The sequence below is a fragment of the Mizuhopecten yessoensis genome, unplaced genomic scaffold (genome assembly GCF_002113885.1).
Source record: "Mizuhopecten yessoensis strain PY_sf001 unplaced genomic scaffold, ASM211388v2 scaffold4999.3, whole genome shotgun sequence".
Taxonomy (NCBI): domain Eukaryota; kingdom Metazoa; phylum Mollusca; class Bivalvia; order Pectinida; family Pectinidae; genus Mizuhopecten; species Mizuhopecten yessoensis.
This window is the reverse complement of record NW_018405829.1, coordinates 382088-401584: the sequence shown is the minus strand read 5'-3', so window position 1 is coordinate 401584 and position 19497 is coordinate 382088. Positions and strand designations below refer to the sequence as shown.

At 38.3% G+C, this 19497-nt stretch overlaps 1 protein-coding gene across 2 annotated transcripts in view; it reads left to right on the top strand.

Annotated features, from left to right (window-relative positions):
• Positions 1-1189: 1189 nt before the first annotated feature.
• Positions 1190-19497, top strand: part of LOC110450123 (atrial natriuretic peptide receptor 1-like) — a 37305-nt gene continuing 18997 nt past the window's right edge. The window contains exons 1-8 of one of the 2 annotated variants that reach the window (XM_021497394.1): positions 1190-2447; positions 10458-10567; positions 12424-12558; positions 14810-15037; positions 15668-15879; positions 17050-17160; positions 17914-18052; positions 18934-19070. In XM_021497394.1, coding sequence (XP_021353069.1) covers positions 2245-2447; positions 10458-10567; positions 12424-12558; positions 14810-15037; positions 15668-15879; positions 17050-17160; positions 17914-18052; positions 18934-19070 — 1275 coding nt within the window. In that variant the 5' untranslated portion in view covers positions 1190-2244. Of the gene's footprint in view, positions 2448-10457; positions 10568-12423; positions 12559-13391; positions 13408-14809; positions 15038-15667; positions 15880-17049; positions 17161-17913; positions 18053-18933; positions 19071-19497 lie in introns of those variants that run through there. The other variant, XM_021497395.1, reaches the window with a different exon arrangement.

The window sequence follows — 19497 nt, the reverse complement described above, 5'->3', positions numbered from 1 at the left end:
TTGAAAGAGAAATTAGATATAATTGTATTTGGATAAGCTTTGTTGTGTATTCTTGTTTTCACAAATTGGTAAATAAAATCTGTTGATGGGTTTTCAATAAAAAAAAAACGTTTTCAATTATATGTTGTGTTTATTCATTTTTTCGTTGCCAATAAAGAGGATGATCCTATAAGTTGGTAACTACTGTACATGTATATATATATTGATGAGTGCAGTGAAAGTCAAAGAAATACATTAATTTCGGTGTTTTAACGCGGGCTACCAAACATCGAAATGACATTGATATGTTCCTGAAGTAGCCATACCAAGTGTATTTAACATAAGTTTTAATTTAAGTAAAAGACGCATTTTTCACCACATTGATACTTAATGCACATATCTAAAATAATGAGACATTCTTCAACATCCTGTACATATTAATGTTCCTACATAACATGTTATGATATGTTTTTGACACCAGATACAAATCCTCTTCACTGGAACCTTACATAAATGAAAAAATCGGATACAAAATAATTACTAAAGATATGATACATACGAAAATGTAATGACAGCAAACGATGTTCATACCTATCATATTTCTGCCTTGTTATCATCAACAAGCTTTTATTATCCCAGTGGGGTGTTTCTAGAACAGTTCACACACAACATCCTCTGGTAGTTCGTTTTTGAATGTGAACCACCCGAAGTGTGATATTGTTCTCCATGATTGTTGCAAATAATAGTAATATATCGCTTTGTCAGAGATGTCAGTGTTATATAGATGAACTCTGTTGACAATGTACAATTGAAATTTAAGAGATAATCCTCAATATTCGCCTCTCTAACATACTTGATAGAGACAAACTTCCTACTAGACGAACGCACAGATACAGACATACTCTAACCACCACCACACGACTAGAGGTACTGCACGAGCCGAGTGTTTAAAATACAATCAGGGTGGTCGTTGACTCGGTTTGATCAGCACTCCAGTAACTGTTGACATAAATCATCTACCCCTTGTGATAATACGGCCAATTGCTGGAGCTTTGATATCTAATGTTTAAAGAACGTTCGGATTTGTTATATCTCGCGCTATTTGACAGGCTCATCAATCAATGACGTCATCAATTTATGTGTGCTTGGCATATGAATGCATGTAATGACCCGAACTCTAACTAATAGGGATTCATCGTGCTGGCAGATATCATAACTATGTGACTTAAACGTGTTGGATTCGTGATGCGGTTTAAATATATCTTAATCTTTCGATGGACTGATTGCTGGTAAACAAAGATGTTGTTTATGTAAAAGAAATGTATCGTCATTTTATCAATCATCAAATACACATGAACTGTTGAGGAGCAGGTGCACGCTGGGTTAGCGGTTACACATATTTAAGACACCGTAAGATATAATATATTCGATCGCGCTTGTTACCCATTGGGAAGATACTATTGGCGTTTACTAATTAGTACGTGTCTAAGGTGTGCTGTCTGATGTAGTAGGATTCCCTGTGCAGTGATATCTAGTTTCTACACGTGATCTAGCAGTGTTTGAAATTCTACTGGACAGTGGACGATGGATAGCAATGTATTGTGTTAGAAGTTTTAGTGAACGCTGAGGAATAATTACAATAAAACGCCATTATGTAACGACCATTTGGACACTGACAGTTTGGCACTATAAATGGTTTGGTGAAATGAAAAAGGAAAGGCAAATGAAATGATTGGCACTATATTGAAATTCACCAAGTGTAAGGGCGTGGTGTCAAGGTTTGACTGTATAACGTGATGGACGATTGGTGCCAGTACCTACTCAAATACGGGAAGGTTTCATTTTAATGCAACAAAACAAGAACATATTATTTCACAAAAGCAGTAGCTGACAGACAAGCCCGAGTGCGAGAAACAACAACAAATATCTTCAATCAAACCACGCATAACTGGATTGGGCTGGACCAGACAAAAGTCGAATACGCTCATTTAAAACACAGTCCCACAGTGGTTTCTGTTTGTTATCATCTGTGCACGTTGTCTCATATGTGTATAAGTAATGCACTGAGTAGTGTTTATCAAGTATACACTCCACTGATACTATAATCTATCCTGTATTTGAGGAGTTTGTAATAGTCTACTTGACGAAATCAGCGAGCTGACTAACACTGATGTCCCATACAGCAGGAAAGTCAATATAATGTTTTTAACATTTTCCCAAACAAGCATATACATTGCTTAAAGCACATGTTGTTCTTTACTAAAGATGAGGATGCACAAACTCATTAGTGCCTCTCTATTTCTGATTTTTCTTACGGTTTCCGCACATGCGCTGACAGTGATATGGATGGCTCCCAGGTCATCACCACATTCCACCCTGCAAGTGAATGCATCTACATCCCTTGGTGCGCTAGCTCTGGCCATAGAGACGGTTTATAACGAATCCATACTTCCAGCTGGAACACTGAAGTAAGAACCTATTACTATATCTGACTGCTGTGTTTTAATACAAGCATATCACAATTTTGTTAAGATAATGTTTTATTTGAAATGTATCAAATGTTGAATAGACTATACCGAAAACTCTAGAGTACCATAAAAAGTGCCTTTCAAACTCCGAATGAATTGTAACAAAAATAATGAAAGTGACATCAGGATGATGTTAGATAAGTACGAAACCCATTTCGCAAAATTTCTAAACCTCAAGGCCGTTTTTGATGCGCAAATCCTAAGGTAGATATCGGAATCATGTTCAGATAACAAATCTTGAACGCATTATCATTCAACTCTAAAAAAAAAAAAATAGGTAAAGATGTATCAAATGTTGAAAGGACTATGCCGAAAATCTAGAGCATATCGATAAATTTTCTTTTAAAATTCAAATAAACGGCTGTCAAAATGGTTTAGGCAATTGGGATTGGTATCAGCGTACCATTCGTTGTTTCTTTTGAATCCTTGTATCAAAACACTCATCCGAAGGCTGATGTTGATATGCAAATCATTCGGATTATTTTTAAACCCTACATGGTAAAACCTTGAAATGTCCATAACTTCAAAAAGAACTTTGAATATTACCTATTCAATTGTGTTGTGGACATTTTCTGGTTTTTTTTTTTAAATTAATAATTATTTTATTTTCAACAGTATTTGAATAAGTCTTAAATAATCGTATAACGATTAGTCGAGAGGAATTTGAAATGTCTTATATTGAAGCAGTAGCTCTTTTTCTCCTATTATTTTTATAAGACCTATTTTAGATGATATTTATTTCGATTTTTGAGAAAAAGTAATCCAAAATGACTATTTTCTCTATTTCTTGTTGCTTTTCGCGACAACAAACCTAAAGTTTACGTTCACAATAGAGAACCGAAACCCAATACAATTTTGTTGGTAACATTTGTCTGCAGAAAAACGTCCATAAATTAAGTGTGCTCCTGTTGCGTTTTCAATGTGTTATGTCAATAAGAGTTTAAGGAGCAATCCGTGCATGCTTTCATTTTCAAAGGCCAACTCGTATGCTATTGTACATTTATGTTGTATTATTACACAAAATTAGCACAATTTATCTAGTAAAACTGTATATTTTCTATCAAGCGACTCTAGAACCGGACTGTTGGTATTTTAAACGTACCACGTACCAGTAACGTTAAAAATATCTCTTCTGAACAATCGAGCGTATATCACTTTTTTGGTTAAGATTACATTGATGTTTGATATTTCTGGGTACTATTAAAGTTATCGTGTCAAAATGTAAAAACATTTAAAGTTTTATACCGCAGACGGGTAACAATCTGAAGTGCAAAAATTCTTCTGTTACTGACCATGTTATTGACATGAATCCTACGCCATGATTGGAACGCCCCCGCGCGTCTCATGGTTTAGTGATCAGATCAATATCTGCCATAGTTCATATTATCCTAAGTGTTTCCGCCACACAATAGGAAACACGTTTCAATCAACGCATAAATTCATTTGAAAAGCTGTTTGCTTTTTATTTACAATGAATTATTCCAGCTGATATTATGCAATATTGACCTTAATTATGTTTGTGTATTTTGTTAGCTAGCTATCTGACTTGTCATACACGCTAGAGATATGACAATGTACACTGGTGGGAATCTGATGGTCGTACCATCTGTTAGACACATCCGAGGTTGGCGACACGAACCTACACTGTTCCACTGTTTACATATCTCTCTTTGACAAAACTTCATTTCTTACGTTCATTGATGCATATCATTCCTCACAACGATTATTTCATAAATAAATATACCATACAATATTTATATCATGTACTCACACAACATTCAAGGCTTGATATTCCAATTTCTACTCAAGTTGGACTCAATGCAACTACCAAATATCAGTGTTAGCACCCTTAGAAGAGTGATCTCCCCTGATACAAGGTGGACGGCCTTCGCTCACCTCTGATGAAAATGTGATAAATTCTTCCTTGATGGATCGTGGAGGACAGACAAATAAGGACTGGATATTACACAATGTACAATGATAAAGCTAAAATGCGGTTATGTGCGCATTTAATATAAATGGAAAGAACTTTGTGAAGCTGTGATCACTCATGCGTAAAACTGCATATACGGGCTATATACATTGTTATCCAATACCACGACTCCATCTCCATCTATAACAAGAGTCATTAAACGATCTAAATCATCAGATCTACGGTGTACAAGTGACACTAGTTCCTCCTCATCTCCTTTACCGATCATGTCATCAGATCCTCCTATAACGGCACCTTGCGCCAACAGCCAGCAATACTTTGCCAGTTCGACCCCTCTCTCTAACCCGATTCATGCTCAGCAACTGATGATGAACGCATTGGCATCAGCAATTCATACAGCCGTGGGCCATGGGTATATCTGAATCGAATATAGACCGCATAGCCAAAGCTGTCAGGAACCTACTGCTAGAAGACATTACCGACGTGGTCCAGAAACAAATTGCCCCTTTGGCTGCCCGCGTGCAATCGCTTGAATGTGAGAACGAGAGACTTAAACTCTAAACTGTTGACGTCGAACAAAATGGTCGGCGGTCCCTAGTTCGATTGCCCGGCTTCCCTGAAAAAGAGCGCGAGATTACTACTTATACCGTGCTACAAGTTGCTGCTGCATGTGGGGTCAACCTGGGCCCAAACGACGTCGAAAGGTCCCATCGTGTGAGGAAACCCGGCTTTGGCCAATCCAGACCCCGCTAAATCATCATGCGTCTCAGTTTGTTGATCAGAATGTTTTGTTTCTGAAATCTGCTAAAAACTTCAGGAAAAATGAACAATTCAAGCATATCTTCGTTAACGAAGATTTGACGGAATTCTGCAGTCAACTCGCTTATCCTGCACGACAAGTAGTTAAGAACGGCCGCGCCTTAAGACAACAAACAGGAAATTTCTTCTCAAAGAAAAATAGAGCGAGATCTCATTGCCTTCGGTCAAATGATTGACGTTGACCACTGATGGTCATACGAAATGTAGCGAGCAGACCTTGTCTGCTGTACACACAGACTTAAGTGTACATCGCTGATGTACACGGACTTAAGTATACTGATTTCGTTTGTGTTTTTCATTTCTCTCATTGTTATTTGATCAACTGTTTCAACATTTTATCGCCATGTTTGTTGTCAAAGCATTTACTTAAATATCAATCGCCAACTAGTCGCATAAAAAACCGTAGTCATAGTGAAGCTGAACATGTGCAGTGTAATAGCTCGGTATAACGAATCATCAACAACATCATAATGGATGAGGATCATAAACCAAAACGCCTGTGGAGTTTTATTAAAAGCAAGCGTACAGATACTTGTGGAGTGGCGCCACTAACACGGAATGGAATTGCGTACAGTGATGCCAAGGTGAATGCAGATATCCTGAATCAGCAATTCACTACCCAACATGGGACCAAGTCCATACCATACAGTCCCAAGCATCACAGTACACCAGGGTTGGGTAGAAAAACTCCTTCATCATCTGAACCCTCACAAAGCAACCGGCCCTGATGAGGTCTCATCCAAACTTGTAAAGGTAGCATCACATCAGATAGCACCAGCCAGGACATTGCTCCTCCAGATCTCCTTAGAACAAGGCAAAATCACAAGTGAATGGAAGATGTCCAACATCACACCACTCTTCAAGAAGAGAGACCGAAGTTCCTCAGTCAACTACCGGCCAGTGTCACTCTCCTCTGTGTGCAGCAAGGTCATGTAACATGTAGTCTACAGCCATAGCATCAGGTACTTGGACAGCCATGGACTGCTGACAGTTAGCCAACATGGTTTCAATAAGCGACGCTCCACTGAGACTCAACTTATCCTGTCCGTCCATGATCTTGCGCATAGTCTTGACATCGGAGTTCAGGTAGACAGTATATTTCTGTATAGTTCTAAGGCCTTCGGCAAGGTCCCACACAATCGACTGCTGATGAAACTACACCATTATGATATCAGGGGCCACACCCATGATTGGATAGCAAGCTTTCGCATAGGCCGTACACAACGTGTCGTTCTCGATGGCCAATCATCACCCGCCACCACCGTTTCATCGGGAGTCCCACAAGGAACTGTTTTAGGACCACTGCTCTTCTTGATCTTCATCAACGACTTGCCATCATCAGTCTCATCAACTACACGACTTTTCGCAGATGACTGCCTGATGTACAGGAGGATCAAATCGCCAGAGGACCAGGCCATCCTATAGAGAGACCTCCACAAGCTTCAACATTGGGAGGACCAATGGCTAATGCAGTTCAACCCGGATAACCGAATGTTGATTTTGATTTTCTCAACATCTCTCTATCTCTTATTACATATTAGATGTACGAGCATATACCTGATCCCCTTATGTCTGATGATGGTAAGAATAACCATCATTCTGTTAACCTCCTTTATCACCTTAACTTATTTGCTTTTCCTGCACGACCATTCTTACCCGACACGCTGCATTATACGATCGTCTCTTCAAACATGTTCATATCCTATCCGGATACATTTTTTTTATGTTTCTCCAATGGTTATCCTTCGTGACATTGTCGAAGATATCAATTGTATTATAAAATTATTTGCCGATGACACCTCCCTTTACGTTGTAGTGGAGTTGCCGGATCTTAATGCCATCCTAACAAACGACAATCTGAAAATAATCCATGATCGGTCTAAACAGTGTCAACTTAACGTTAACCCTAACAATACAGTGACAATGATTGAAAGTAAGAAAAATAAAAAGCCAATTCATCCCTCCTTCTTTATGAATAATATCCCTCTAACGGCGTATTTATCTCAGCTAGCGGAGGGTGGGCCAACCATGTGCAATATATAATCAGCAAAGCATCCAAGAAACTTCTTTTTCTTAGGAAATTCAAATTCAGTATTGACAGAATGACTTGACAAAAATGTATTTTACTTTTCTACTACCCCTTTTAGAATATGGTGATGTAATATGGGAAACATAAAGATTGGACAAAATCAATTATTAGAAATATACAGCTTGAAGTAGCCAGAATTGTAACTAGGGCTATTAAACTAACTAATTGTGACCGAATGTATTTAAAATCTGGCTGGGATCCTTTTTCTGTTCGTCGAAGAAAACATAAATACAATTCCATATCATTTAACAAACACACTTAATAAATAAACATTATTTATTTTACAACAATTATGAAACAAGTTATTTCAAATTATATTAATAACTCTTGTTGGCCTGGATGTTCGCGCTAGGGGGTTTTAGTGTGGGAGGAAACCGGAGTACCCGGAGAAAACCCACGCAGTCGGGCAGGTGATCCCAAACTTTTCACATCCGATCGGGGAATCGAACCCCGGCCGCCATGGTGAAAGGCAAGAGCGCTATCCACTGCACCACCCGACCACCCGTTAACATACTGCATGCTCGTCATTCTGACTTACACACGTTCACAATACTAGAATCGCAAATAATTACTGCCAAATCAACTGTTGAACTCACAAGGATTCCTTCTTACCCTCCTCTATTGATCTATGGAATGCATTTCCCGATAATATAAAGCCTAACCCAACGATTACTAATCACATTTTTTTTTTTGAATGCTAAAAGCCATCCTTTTCCCTGACCATAACTACTGAAGAAGTAGATTCGGCCAAATCTATCATGCACGATTAAGGATGAACTGTAGTTCTCTCTTTAGTCATTTATATAAACGAAACATAGTTGATAGTCCCATGTGTACTTGTAATCAGTCTGCTGAAATAATCGAACACTTCCTCCTCTTCTGTCCGAAATACCAACAACTAAGAGTACAATGCTTCAGTGGCCTTCCTCCCGATTATAATGTAAATCTTCTTCTGTACGGAAATCCTGATATGCCAGTTAAATATAATGAGAATATCTTCGACTGTGTTCAATATTTCATCAACCAGTCGAAACGAATCTAAGTTTGAAGATCTACATTTTGATTTTACGTATGTTTACATGCAGTACATAGTAATACCTTACTGGTACGGCCCCTGTATGTCACGGCACGTCAGTATGGATACAAATTGTCATAGTCTTGTTTGATGTTACTTTTAATATTTAAAATTACAGCTGGTTGATGTACACCACTGGATGTCGATATACTCAGGGGTCGGCATGGACAGTTTTCATTACAATTAATTCATTATGTGTTGAAGACCTTATTGACATGTACAGTCATGGACATGTGCCAATTTACAAAATATACTTCAGACAGTTTCCCTCCCATAATGCAGTCAATTTACTCTGCTATATACCTTACCCCAACAACCTTTTCTTTAAACCCTTTGGACCTCTTTCCCTCTTTCCTCCCCATCCTCTTCTTTTCCATATAATTGATATACAACATATCGTATCTATATACATATATACTATATCTTATCTATATCTATATGTATAATATTAGTCAGAGCCGTCCAATCGCCGTTTTACAAAAACGGAGACGGATCAACATAAGTACTTTGTACTTGTTTTCGAATCATATATGTATATCATGTTTGTTTATATGGAATGTTATACCGATAATAAAATAAAGTTTAAACTAACCCTCGGTTCAAATAGAAAAGAGCGTAGATCAATGTGGTCATGTCATATATGAAATATTGTCCAAAAGCAAACTGCCAAATCAAACTCTTTCGTCCTTTTACGCCACGTCTGGTTTTCTGTCTAATTCGACATTGAATTATTGCAGCTTGACATCCCAGGAGATGTGGAACCTCGACATTTAGTGGTTCTCCACTTCGAGTTAGTAAAACGATGTCTGCCATAGACTAGCAGCTGAGCCTGCGCACTGCGTCTAGACATTATTCTGTGGCGATACATATGCATTCATCAACAAAAATTAAGCATAACATTTAAAATATGTTTTTGTGTTTTGTTTCTTCATAATTTGGCTGAATTTAACTTACAGCGTACAACACCATTTGGTCAATGGCCCTTTAATAACAGACACATGTTGATTGAAATATAAGTATTGAATGCAAAGTTGCTTTGGTCAATTTCATGGGGTGATGAATAAAGTTGGTCTTGAATTTCGCATTTCATTAAATTCGTTTCAAGACCAACTCAATTAATCATCCAATAAAATCGACTAAAGCAAGATTCAATCTTTATATGAATTGAATTTACCGCTGATGTACGTACCAATATCTAAACTTTGTAGATAGGCGTACATGTACCATTTAATCATGATATTGTACCATATACAAGATACATGTATGTGTACCGGTAATTACACGAAGCCTTAATGTCGGAGTAAACGTTGTGATACCGTTGAATTGCAAAATGCTAGTAAACCTAAGTCAACTGACAATCACTTACTATTGCACGGCTTCCGGTTGGCTTCTATAATAGCCAATATAAACGCCATCTGGCAAAAATAATTACCTTTGTTTTCTCACTTGCATTTGATTAAGACTAGATACGTTCCTAGCGACATAAGGACAGTTTACTTTACCATGTTTGATAAAGTACATGACAAAGAAATTGTATCTAAATCTGAAGGTGAATTCATCACCCTCCCGTCAATTATCGCAATAAATATGCCAGTACATTAAATATAAATTAAAATTTGTCATGTTCTTTGACCCACTTTATAACAATACCATACGCCATTAATAGTACGCTAAGGCGCGTAACTATATCGGGTTGTTGATCAACGTGAAAATAGGACGACAAATTGTTTTAAAAAACGACTGTGCTAAAAAGGCTTAAACAAGGACGTAAGCAGGTGAGATTTAGAAGAACCTTCTTGTTTTTGGTAAGGGTTTCTATTTCATAAGCCTTCACAATTTTGAGCATATCGAGTGTAAAGCATGGGGATTCGCTGACATTGAATTCATTGATATACCTCCGCAAGAAATCCGCAAAAGTACCATTTTATAAGTACAATATGCTCCTTTTTTCTCTCATTTGGATGACCTCTTACAGTAAGTTTTATTAAGTAATTGTTATTAAACTAATGGTGTATTTATCGTCCTGTGATTCAGTACAATCTGGCTCGACTCGGCGTGCAGCAGCAAACAGAGCATAGGTGTCCTCACTGACTTCATCTTCAACTCATCTGTAGACGTCATATTTGGTCCACCATGTACTCAAGGTAACGGCCTTACATGCTCCATATATATTGTGTCCACCATGTACTAAATGTAACGCCCTTACATGCTCTATATACTGTGTCCACCATGTACTCAAGGTAACGCCCTTACATGCTCTATATACTGTGTCCACCATGTACTAAATGTAACGCCCGTACATGCTCTATATACTGTGTCCACCATGTACTCATGGTAACGCCCTTACATGCTCTATATACTGTGTCCACCATGTACTCAAGGTAACGCCCATATAATCACTGTATACTGTGTCCACCATGTACACAATGTAACGCCCTAACATGCCCTATATACTGTGTCCACCATGTAATCAAGGTAACGCCCTTACATGCTCTATATACTGTGTCCACGATGTACTCAAGGTAATGCCCTTACATGCCCAATATACTGTGTCCAACATGTACTCAAGGTAACGCCCTTACATGCTCTATATATATTGTGTCCATCATGCGCTCAAGACCAACCCTAGTGTCTACTATATTGTATGAAAGATGTTATCATTCATTTATAATATATAACTGCATTGACAACCGTTTAACCATGTACATGGCCTCGGACGGAATATTATTACATGTACCGTAATTCAGAGTTTATGTATAGAATGCTAACCGTTTAGTAATTGTATGCTTGTAAAAAGACACCTATAGCTAACACATGCGATTTAATGCTACAGATGTATGTATATTATTTCTTTCATATTAGTATTATCCCACAGTTTGACATGAAGAAATTTAGAAATTATCAAATGTATGTTTGATTGCCTATATTAATTTACGGAAAGAAAATAACTTATTCCTGGTAATTGCATACCATCCAACAAAACCTGTTAACTACAATTTTATTTTTCTTCAATTGCAAGATATGTTAATTTTATAAGATCATAGAAACAGGCATGACCCCCGTTTAAAAACAGCAACCATCACTACCGCCGCATCATGAATTTTGTCAAAGCGTGGTGCATATGTACAGTTCGATTCTAAACCCTTTGTATCATTGTATCCCTTCTAGAGTCGGACTGACCCTTTCGTGTTTACCTAACAGATTGTAGAGGTTTAAACAGGACTGGGTCAGTGTGTGAACACCCTACTATATACATAGAATACAGGCGGTCACAACATACAGGAAACGAAAATTTAAATGTAACGCTTTTAATTGTGAGTAAAAACATCCTAACAAATGCACGCGTATGTAACTTTTTAAAGACAGGAATGATGAAATTGGACCTATTAAAACCACCGTAAATATCACTTTGATGATTAATTTACAGTATGATCTTTTCACGAAGAAAATAGCTTGTCTTCTATTTCAGGTAATCCATACAACTTATCAACTCATTGTTTGATACGGTGTATTACAGACGTCTGTGTAAATCCCAAAACCAGATATTGACATTAACGACCGCTAATTACATGTAATTACAAATGTATGTAGAACCGACCGGGGAAGTACATGTAGATTTAATCGGATTAAAAGGTTAGCTTAGACCACATATTGGTACATATGTACTTATGGAAGAACTATATCTTTTCTGTACGGTCTAACAAGATTAAATTACAGTATTACCTGTAGCTTAGTATTCATCATAATGACCCGTTGTGGGATTACAGGATTGGAATTATATGTCATCGTCTTCTATATTTGTCAAAGAAACTTCGTGCACTTACCACAGTTGAAGTGTCAAACACGTCAATACAGAAACTGATGACGTCAGTGCACAAATGGTATCTGTTCGAGTGAAAAAAACTACTCATTTTGTTGCATATACTATTAATATGTTTTTTTTGTAAACTGTATCTAATCTTTATAAGTCAGTTTTAATAATCAAAACTGTTTGCCCCAGCTATGATCCCTATAGCCCAGCTGGCGTCCTACCGTGACATCCCCGTGTTCCAGTGGCTGGGAAACGAAGATTCTCTGGACGACAAGACAGAACTCAACACACTGGTCATGAGTATCCCGCCCCTCTCAGCATTAGGTATGTACATGTAACTAACCATCCCGCCACTCTCAGCATTGGGTATGTAACTCACCATCCCGTCCCTCACAGCATAGGGTATGTAACTAACCATCCCGTCACTCTCAACATTGGGTATGTAAGTAACCATCCCGTCCCTCTCAACATTGGGTATGTAAGTAACCATCCCGTCCCTCTCAGCATTGGGTATGTAACCCATCATCCCGTCCCCCCTCAGCATTAGGTATGTATCCCATCATCCCGTCCCTCTCAGCATTGGATATGTAACTCACCATCCCGTCCATCTCAGCACTAGGTATGTAACTCACAATCCCGTCCCTCTCAGCACTATAGGTAAATGTACAATTATGAAACTCACCATCCCGTCCCTCTCAACATTAGGTATGTAACTCACCATCCCGTCCCTCTCAACATTAGGTATGTATCTCACCATTCCGTCCCTCTCAGCATTGGGTATGTACCCCACCATCCATCCTCGATATCCAGGGGTTACGCTCACAATTTTGCTATGACATATATCCTTGGGATGTAAAGAGCGAAAGTGAGCATAACCCATGGCTATCGAGGATGCCCACCATCCCGTCCCTTTCAGCATTGGGTTTATAACTCACCATCCCATCCCTCTCAGCATAAGGTATGTAACTCACCATCCCGTCCCTCTCAGCATAAGGTATGTAACTCACAATCCCGTCCCTCCCAGCATTGGGTATGTACCCCACCATCCCGTCCCTCTCAGCATTGGGAATGTACCCACCATCCCGTCCCTCTCAGTATTTGGAATTTACCCCACAATCCCGACTCTATCAGCATTGGGTTTGTTACTCACCATCCCGCCCCTCTCAGCATTAGGTATGTAACTCACCATCCCGTCCCTCTCGACAACCCCCCCTCCNTACTGAGTCTGTACCTCAGCATTACTCTCAATACTGAGTCTATACGTCAGCATCTCTCTAAACACTGAGTATGTGCCTCAGCATCCCCATAAACAATTAGTATTTACCTCAGCATCTCTCTAAACAACTCTGAGTATGAACCTTACCATCCTGTCCTTTTAAACACCTGAGTGTGTTCCCCAACATCCTGTCCCTCTCTGCTCTCATATTGGGTTTGCTTGAATACGACCCCGCGCCGACCTCATTAACTCCTTGTGTGTACTATACATGTACATTTGTACACTACTCGTATTTGACAGTTACAACTCGATCTGGAGTTACCTCCCGTTACTCTAACATCATGTATTATGTATGTGGTACATGTATTACGCAATAACATGGTTGACCGCATGGATCAATACATATGCCAGGCTGACGACATCTTTGTGGAAATATGACAGTTTTAAGCCTCACACAGAAGATGTGTATTGATTTAATGGTTGTAATATACATTAACTATTCTAAATTCCAACATGCATTTCCATTTTTTATAACTATGTTAGAGTTACCGCCCTTACTTTATTTCGCATAATATAAAAATACGAGTGAGTGCGGGAAGGATTAAACCTAGGGAAATACAGTATCAGGTCCTCATTAATCATTGTTTTTATCATAATACAATTTTATTGATTGAAATAATATATTTCAACTGTATTGCCTTATATAGGCTAATTACTGGGGTGAACGTAACAAGCAATGCCAGGCACGAACCTTTCCTCATATGACAAAAAGAAGGATATCCAACATATTAATACTTAGAGGTCTGACCCCTCTAAAATATAGTTTTTCGGGTCGATAAGGGGAAGGGAAAAAAACCTCCATATTAAACCATTTTTATAAAGTATGAAAAACTAAAATTTAAATATGTATACAACAGTACAAAATATATTATATCGTGCGTGCCGAGCGGGTATGGCGTGCGGCGGGCATATATGGTGCGTGCTGAGCCGGATATGGCGTGTGTCGGGCAGATATGAAGCGTGCGGAGCAGATATTGCGTGCGTCGGGCAGATATGGCGCGTGCTGAGCCGGATATGGCGTGCGTCAGGCAGATATGAAGAGTGCCGAGCGGATTTGGCGGGGCCAAATTAATATGGGTTGGTCTGGGATATGCACAGTTACACGTAGCGGACATGCAAAACGATATATATAACGAACAAGTACATGTATATAGTCAATAAGGTTACTGTAAGGAATGCATATGCTATGTTTTCTGTTCGATTGATTAAGTTTATAATCAACAAAATATGCCGAAACAAATGTTATACTTCAACCCGCATTTTAAAAATAGCCAATGTATCTTTCTTTTCCTGGAACAGGCGGGATTCTGACATTCTTCATGTTCGGTCTTAAGTGGTTCCGGCTTGTCCTGATATCCGCATCAGACGCTGTGTCTAAAGGCTATGCCGACGCCATCGTGGCAACATTGCAGTCTCCGCATGACAACCTTGGCGTCTACATCGCCCATCACTACTCGGAGGTAAACTGGAACATGACGGAAGCGGAAGTGGACGCCATGTTCCAAGCCATCAAAGACGAGAGTAGGAGTACGTACACATACAAGAAACATTTTGCTTACACATAAGTTTGCGAAAAGAAATATCATATATCTGTTTGCATTGTTCTATACTTTGGTACACTAAATCAATTATCCTCTTTAGGGGTTCATTATCTGAAGCTAGCATTTAGACAACTTCGAACAAGATAGTACAGTCCAGTCTTTATATAGCAATGCCATTCACATTTTCTTTTGCATCATGGTAACCGCCGAAATACTTCAACGTCTCCGTTTTTATCAACACTTTCTTTCCATGTATAGCTCAAATTACCGATAATTCCTTTTATAACGCCAAAATACCAATTAACAAATAGCTACAATAGAAAGATATTTTAGTGTAATAGATTGAAATTGCCAAAATAGGTTTGTTTCTTATGTATATGTTTTGATGATTTAATAAACCTTTCTATAAATCTTGACAGCTGGACTTGAGCACCTTCATTTTATCCCGGAGGCTTTGAAGAAAATGATATAATCATCTTACTTATTATTATATAATTTTATACACAATGTTATCTGAATTAAAACTATGACATTTATTTTCTATACAAATTAAATAATATAAGCATGGTAACAATATCCAAACGATATAATCACTGAATATGCATTCTGTTAACAGTAATCGTGATGGTCGTCCCGGAAACAGATCTCCGTCGGTACATGCTGAGAGCCGCCGCACTGAGCATGACCGCAGGTGACTACCAGTTCGTTTTCGTGAAAACGACACTTCCGTCCGAGAGCGACTTTCAGCGTCTAGCGACAACTTCAATATGGCAGAAAGGAGACGGCCACGACGCTGCAGCTAAACAGGCATTCAGAAATGTACTTTATGTAAGTAAGCTTTTATTTCAAAGTTTTGCACTGATTTTGTTTATTTGACAACCATTATAAACAAAACGGAAATCGACCTTGCTCTTGTTGGAAAAAGCCGGAATACATGAAGAAAACTCAGAGGTGGGGGTCGGGGGTGGGGGGTGGGGGGTCAGACAGTAGTCCCAGTAATATTTTACGTCCGATCAAGGAATCAAACCCCTGTCGTCTTGGTGAACGGCAGGGGCGCTATCCACTGCGTCACCAGGGGGTTAAATATTGGTTATTGATACCTGTAAACATGTTGAAAAACTATTGATAGAAATTTTGTTGTAATGCATTAAAAACGGCAGTAACGAATACAAACATTATGATAAATTGAAGCAATGCTATTAAATATTCATACTCTTCATAATCCTATCCCGATGGGCCTAACTACTGTAGCTGACTGGCCAATCTGTCTGCACGGTGTATTTTCCTATCAAGTGTGTTTTACTTGTACAAATACTATATTCATCCATAACAATACCCGTGACCTTTACCATTAACCAGATAAGCTGCATATATACATGTACAGATGTAGCATGAAATTCGAATGGAAATTTCTACACATTATGGGTCAAAAATCAAGTTTGCAATTATATCGTGTCATGTTGGCACTTTATTGTCATTCGAATTTCATTATGTGTACATCGTGTATTTATAGAAACGTTGGACCTTCTTCGATACAGGTTCATTGTACTTGAAAAATAGCGCTACTGAACAGTGAACTATAGCGCAAATCGTCGGAAACCGTCTTTTAGCGATGTTGTACTGTGATGTTGTGGTTGGGACTACTAGAACATGGTTTAGTGTACAATTATCTTTGTTTTTATATTCGCTTTTTAACTGTTTGTTTAAATGTGAACGCTTTCCCTAGCAACACGGGTGTCAATTTTTCAAGCATAACATGAACGTAGATACGGACCGACGAAAAATGTGAACGCTTGATAAAATTAAGTTGCTTTTTTAGTTTAAACATATGTTATTGCCTAAATAGTGACAACATGATTGGGCACAAGTTATTACAACATTATTTACGCCATTTCCTCAAATATATTAAGTTGCAAAGCCGGGCAATTTAATAAAAAGAAACGTTTAAAGAGATTCGGAAGTTTGTAAAGCATTTTTTTTTCTCTCACGATTATAAAGGTCGTCTTTGGAAATACACACGACGACATCGGAGGCTGGCACCAGCTGGCTAAAGAGGCCGCGGCGAGAGTTTACCCTGCCGGATCTAGCAACATGCCTGATTTATATGAGGTATTACATCGAAATAGTCTGAACGTCAATGTTCTTTAATTGTATTTATCAAAATAATGCAAATAGAAAAATAGATAATTTTGAGTATTTAAAATACAGTCCTTAAATTTCGACAACTGATCTTCGATTCATAATGTAGCCGTTTGAATTGAGCAATGATAAACATATTTGCCAAAAAAGTAATAGTAGAGACATTGGAGGCGAATTCAAATATACACTTTTGGATTTTTGCCTTTCAACTTTCCAGTAGAATGTCCCGTTACGTAGAGACTTTTTTTATAAAGAGTTATTCATGGAGTTAAACAAGATAACAATTTTACTAATCAAACATTAGTTTACTTCTTAAGCAGAGTCGATGTTCGAAACATCTAGACACTTCAATTAAGATAGAATTACTATCTTTTCTACCTGATAATAACGAGTGAAACATGTGTTTTAAGTGTCAGACTTTTTTAAATGATACATCTGCAGTCGTCATATGCATATTTTTAGGTAGAAGGGGGATTTTCATCGAGCGAGTTTTTAATCATATTCACTTCTTTCTGCCTGTGGCAGCTCGGCGAGAATGATGAAATGAGGAAGTTCATTGGGTTGAATATTCATAGGATAATTGTACAGTAATCAAGTCTATAAGGCAACTACAGCAGCAGAGTACACGGTGCGTCATAGTGCATAATAGACTGTTTTACTCTTTTATCAACTAGGTACAGCGTGATTTATTATAAATGTTTGTTGATTTCTTTCCTGGTCCAGCCAGACAAGTACTCGATTTACCTACACGACGCCATCTTGTTATACGCCAAGGTCCTCAATACGACTTACGTACCTACGCCCACCCGCCCACTCAGCGGAGCAGTCATCGCCAAAACGACAAGCAGCATATCATTTAATGGTAGAGAACTGATTATCATTCCGTTTTCTGTTTAAAGTTGGGCTGCAACGATACCTCACGATACGATACGTATCGCGGTACGATGTATACGAATCGATACGTATCGCGATACAAATATACAGGGTTTTATCGAGTTTTCATCTTCAAAGAAGGATACAAAAATCAGTACACCTTTTTAAAGTTTGATAAAAATTGATTGATGATTTCAGCACTGTAAGTGTATCGCAATACAATCAAACAAAACGATTCGATACGATACACACAAACAAAGTATCACGATACGATACGAATATTGTTGCAGCTCACATGAAAAGAGGTGCCAAAAGATGTCATAAAGCCTCGAGTCTGTCATTGGTCTTTAATGTACATAACTAATTTGGAAACTACCACCATGATGTTTACAGAATCCCGGATCTGTCTCTAGACTTGACACAAAACAGATTTCTTGAACTCTAAAAATCTTGAAGATAAGTTGAATTTTCGTTGATTACTTAAAAATACACGCTACAAGAACATTGACGTGTTTGATGAAGAGACTTGAATCGTTTTAATATCATCAACTGTAAAATAACACCCTTTTAACCTTACAGTAATAAGGATGATTTTGTTTAATCCGAAAAGAAAGCAAATACAAAAATGGCTTGATCGTCATCTTTGTTAAAAACTTATGAAAGGGCCTATGATGTGGATAAGAAGGCATTTGATTGAAAACAAAAGATAACAACGAATTTACTGTACATTTTGTAGTTGTCGTAACATTGGTTAACGCATGTAACTCCTTTCGAACGAAAACTCACTTATGAACTACTGAAACAAGTACCACGTAAATATGTATGTGTTTTCTAGCAGGATCTGGTGAAGCCTTCTGTATATGTTTTTAGGTCTGTCAGGCCTGGTCTTGATGTCCGTTCATGCTGACCGCTACCCTGGAGTGGCCATCTACGATCTTATTGAGAACGACACTTTTGCCGAGGCAGCCCATCTACATTATGACTTGGTCAACGGAAAACCTGAATCGGTAAGTACACATTGGACAAGACAATTACGGTTCATTGGTCAGCGGGTACACCTCAGACGTGTCAGTCTATGTCCCGGTAGGTAGACATCCACAGGACAACTTATTTCCCTGTTTGGTCAACGGAAACTAAGCGGTCGGTACCGTACAGCAACGGCAATTCATGATGCAGCAGCTGTCAATGGGAAAGTTGTATAGGATCAGTACTCTTCTGACATGCTATGCTATGCCTAGTTTGTATGCTTTGTATGTATTATTTACTTTATTGTGCACCCATATGTCCAGTTGATCTGCCATTATAAAATGTATCTGAAGTGTGACCTCCAGTTACACACGAACTGTATGTCTGAAGTGAATACAAAATCTTGAAATCTTGACAAACCACTCCAACAAACTGACAAAACCTGAGAAAATGCATTCTTTGCCCCCC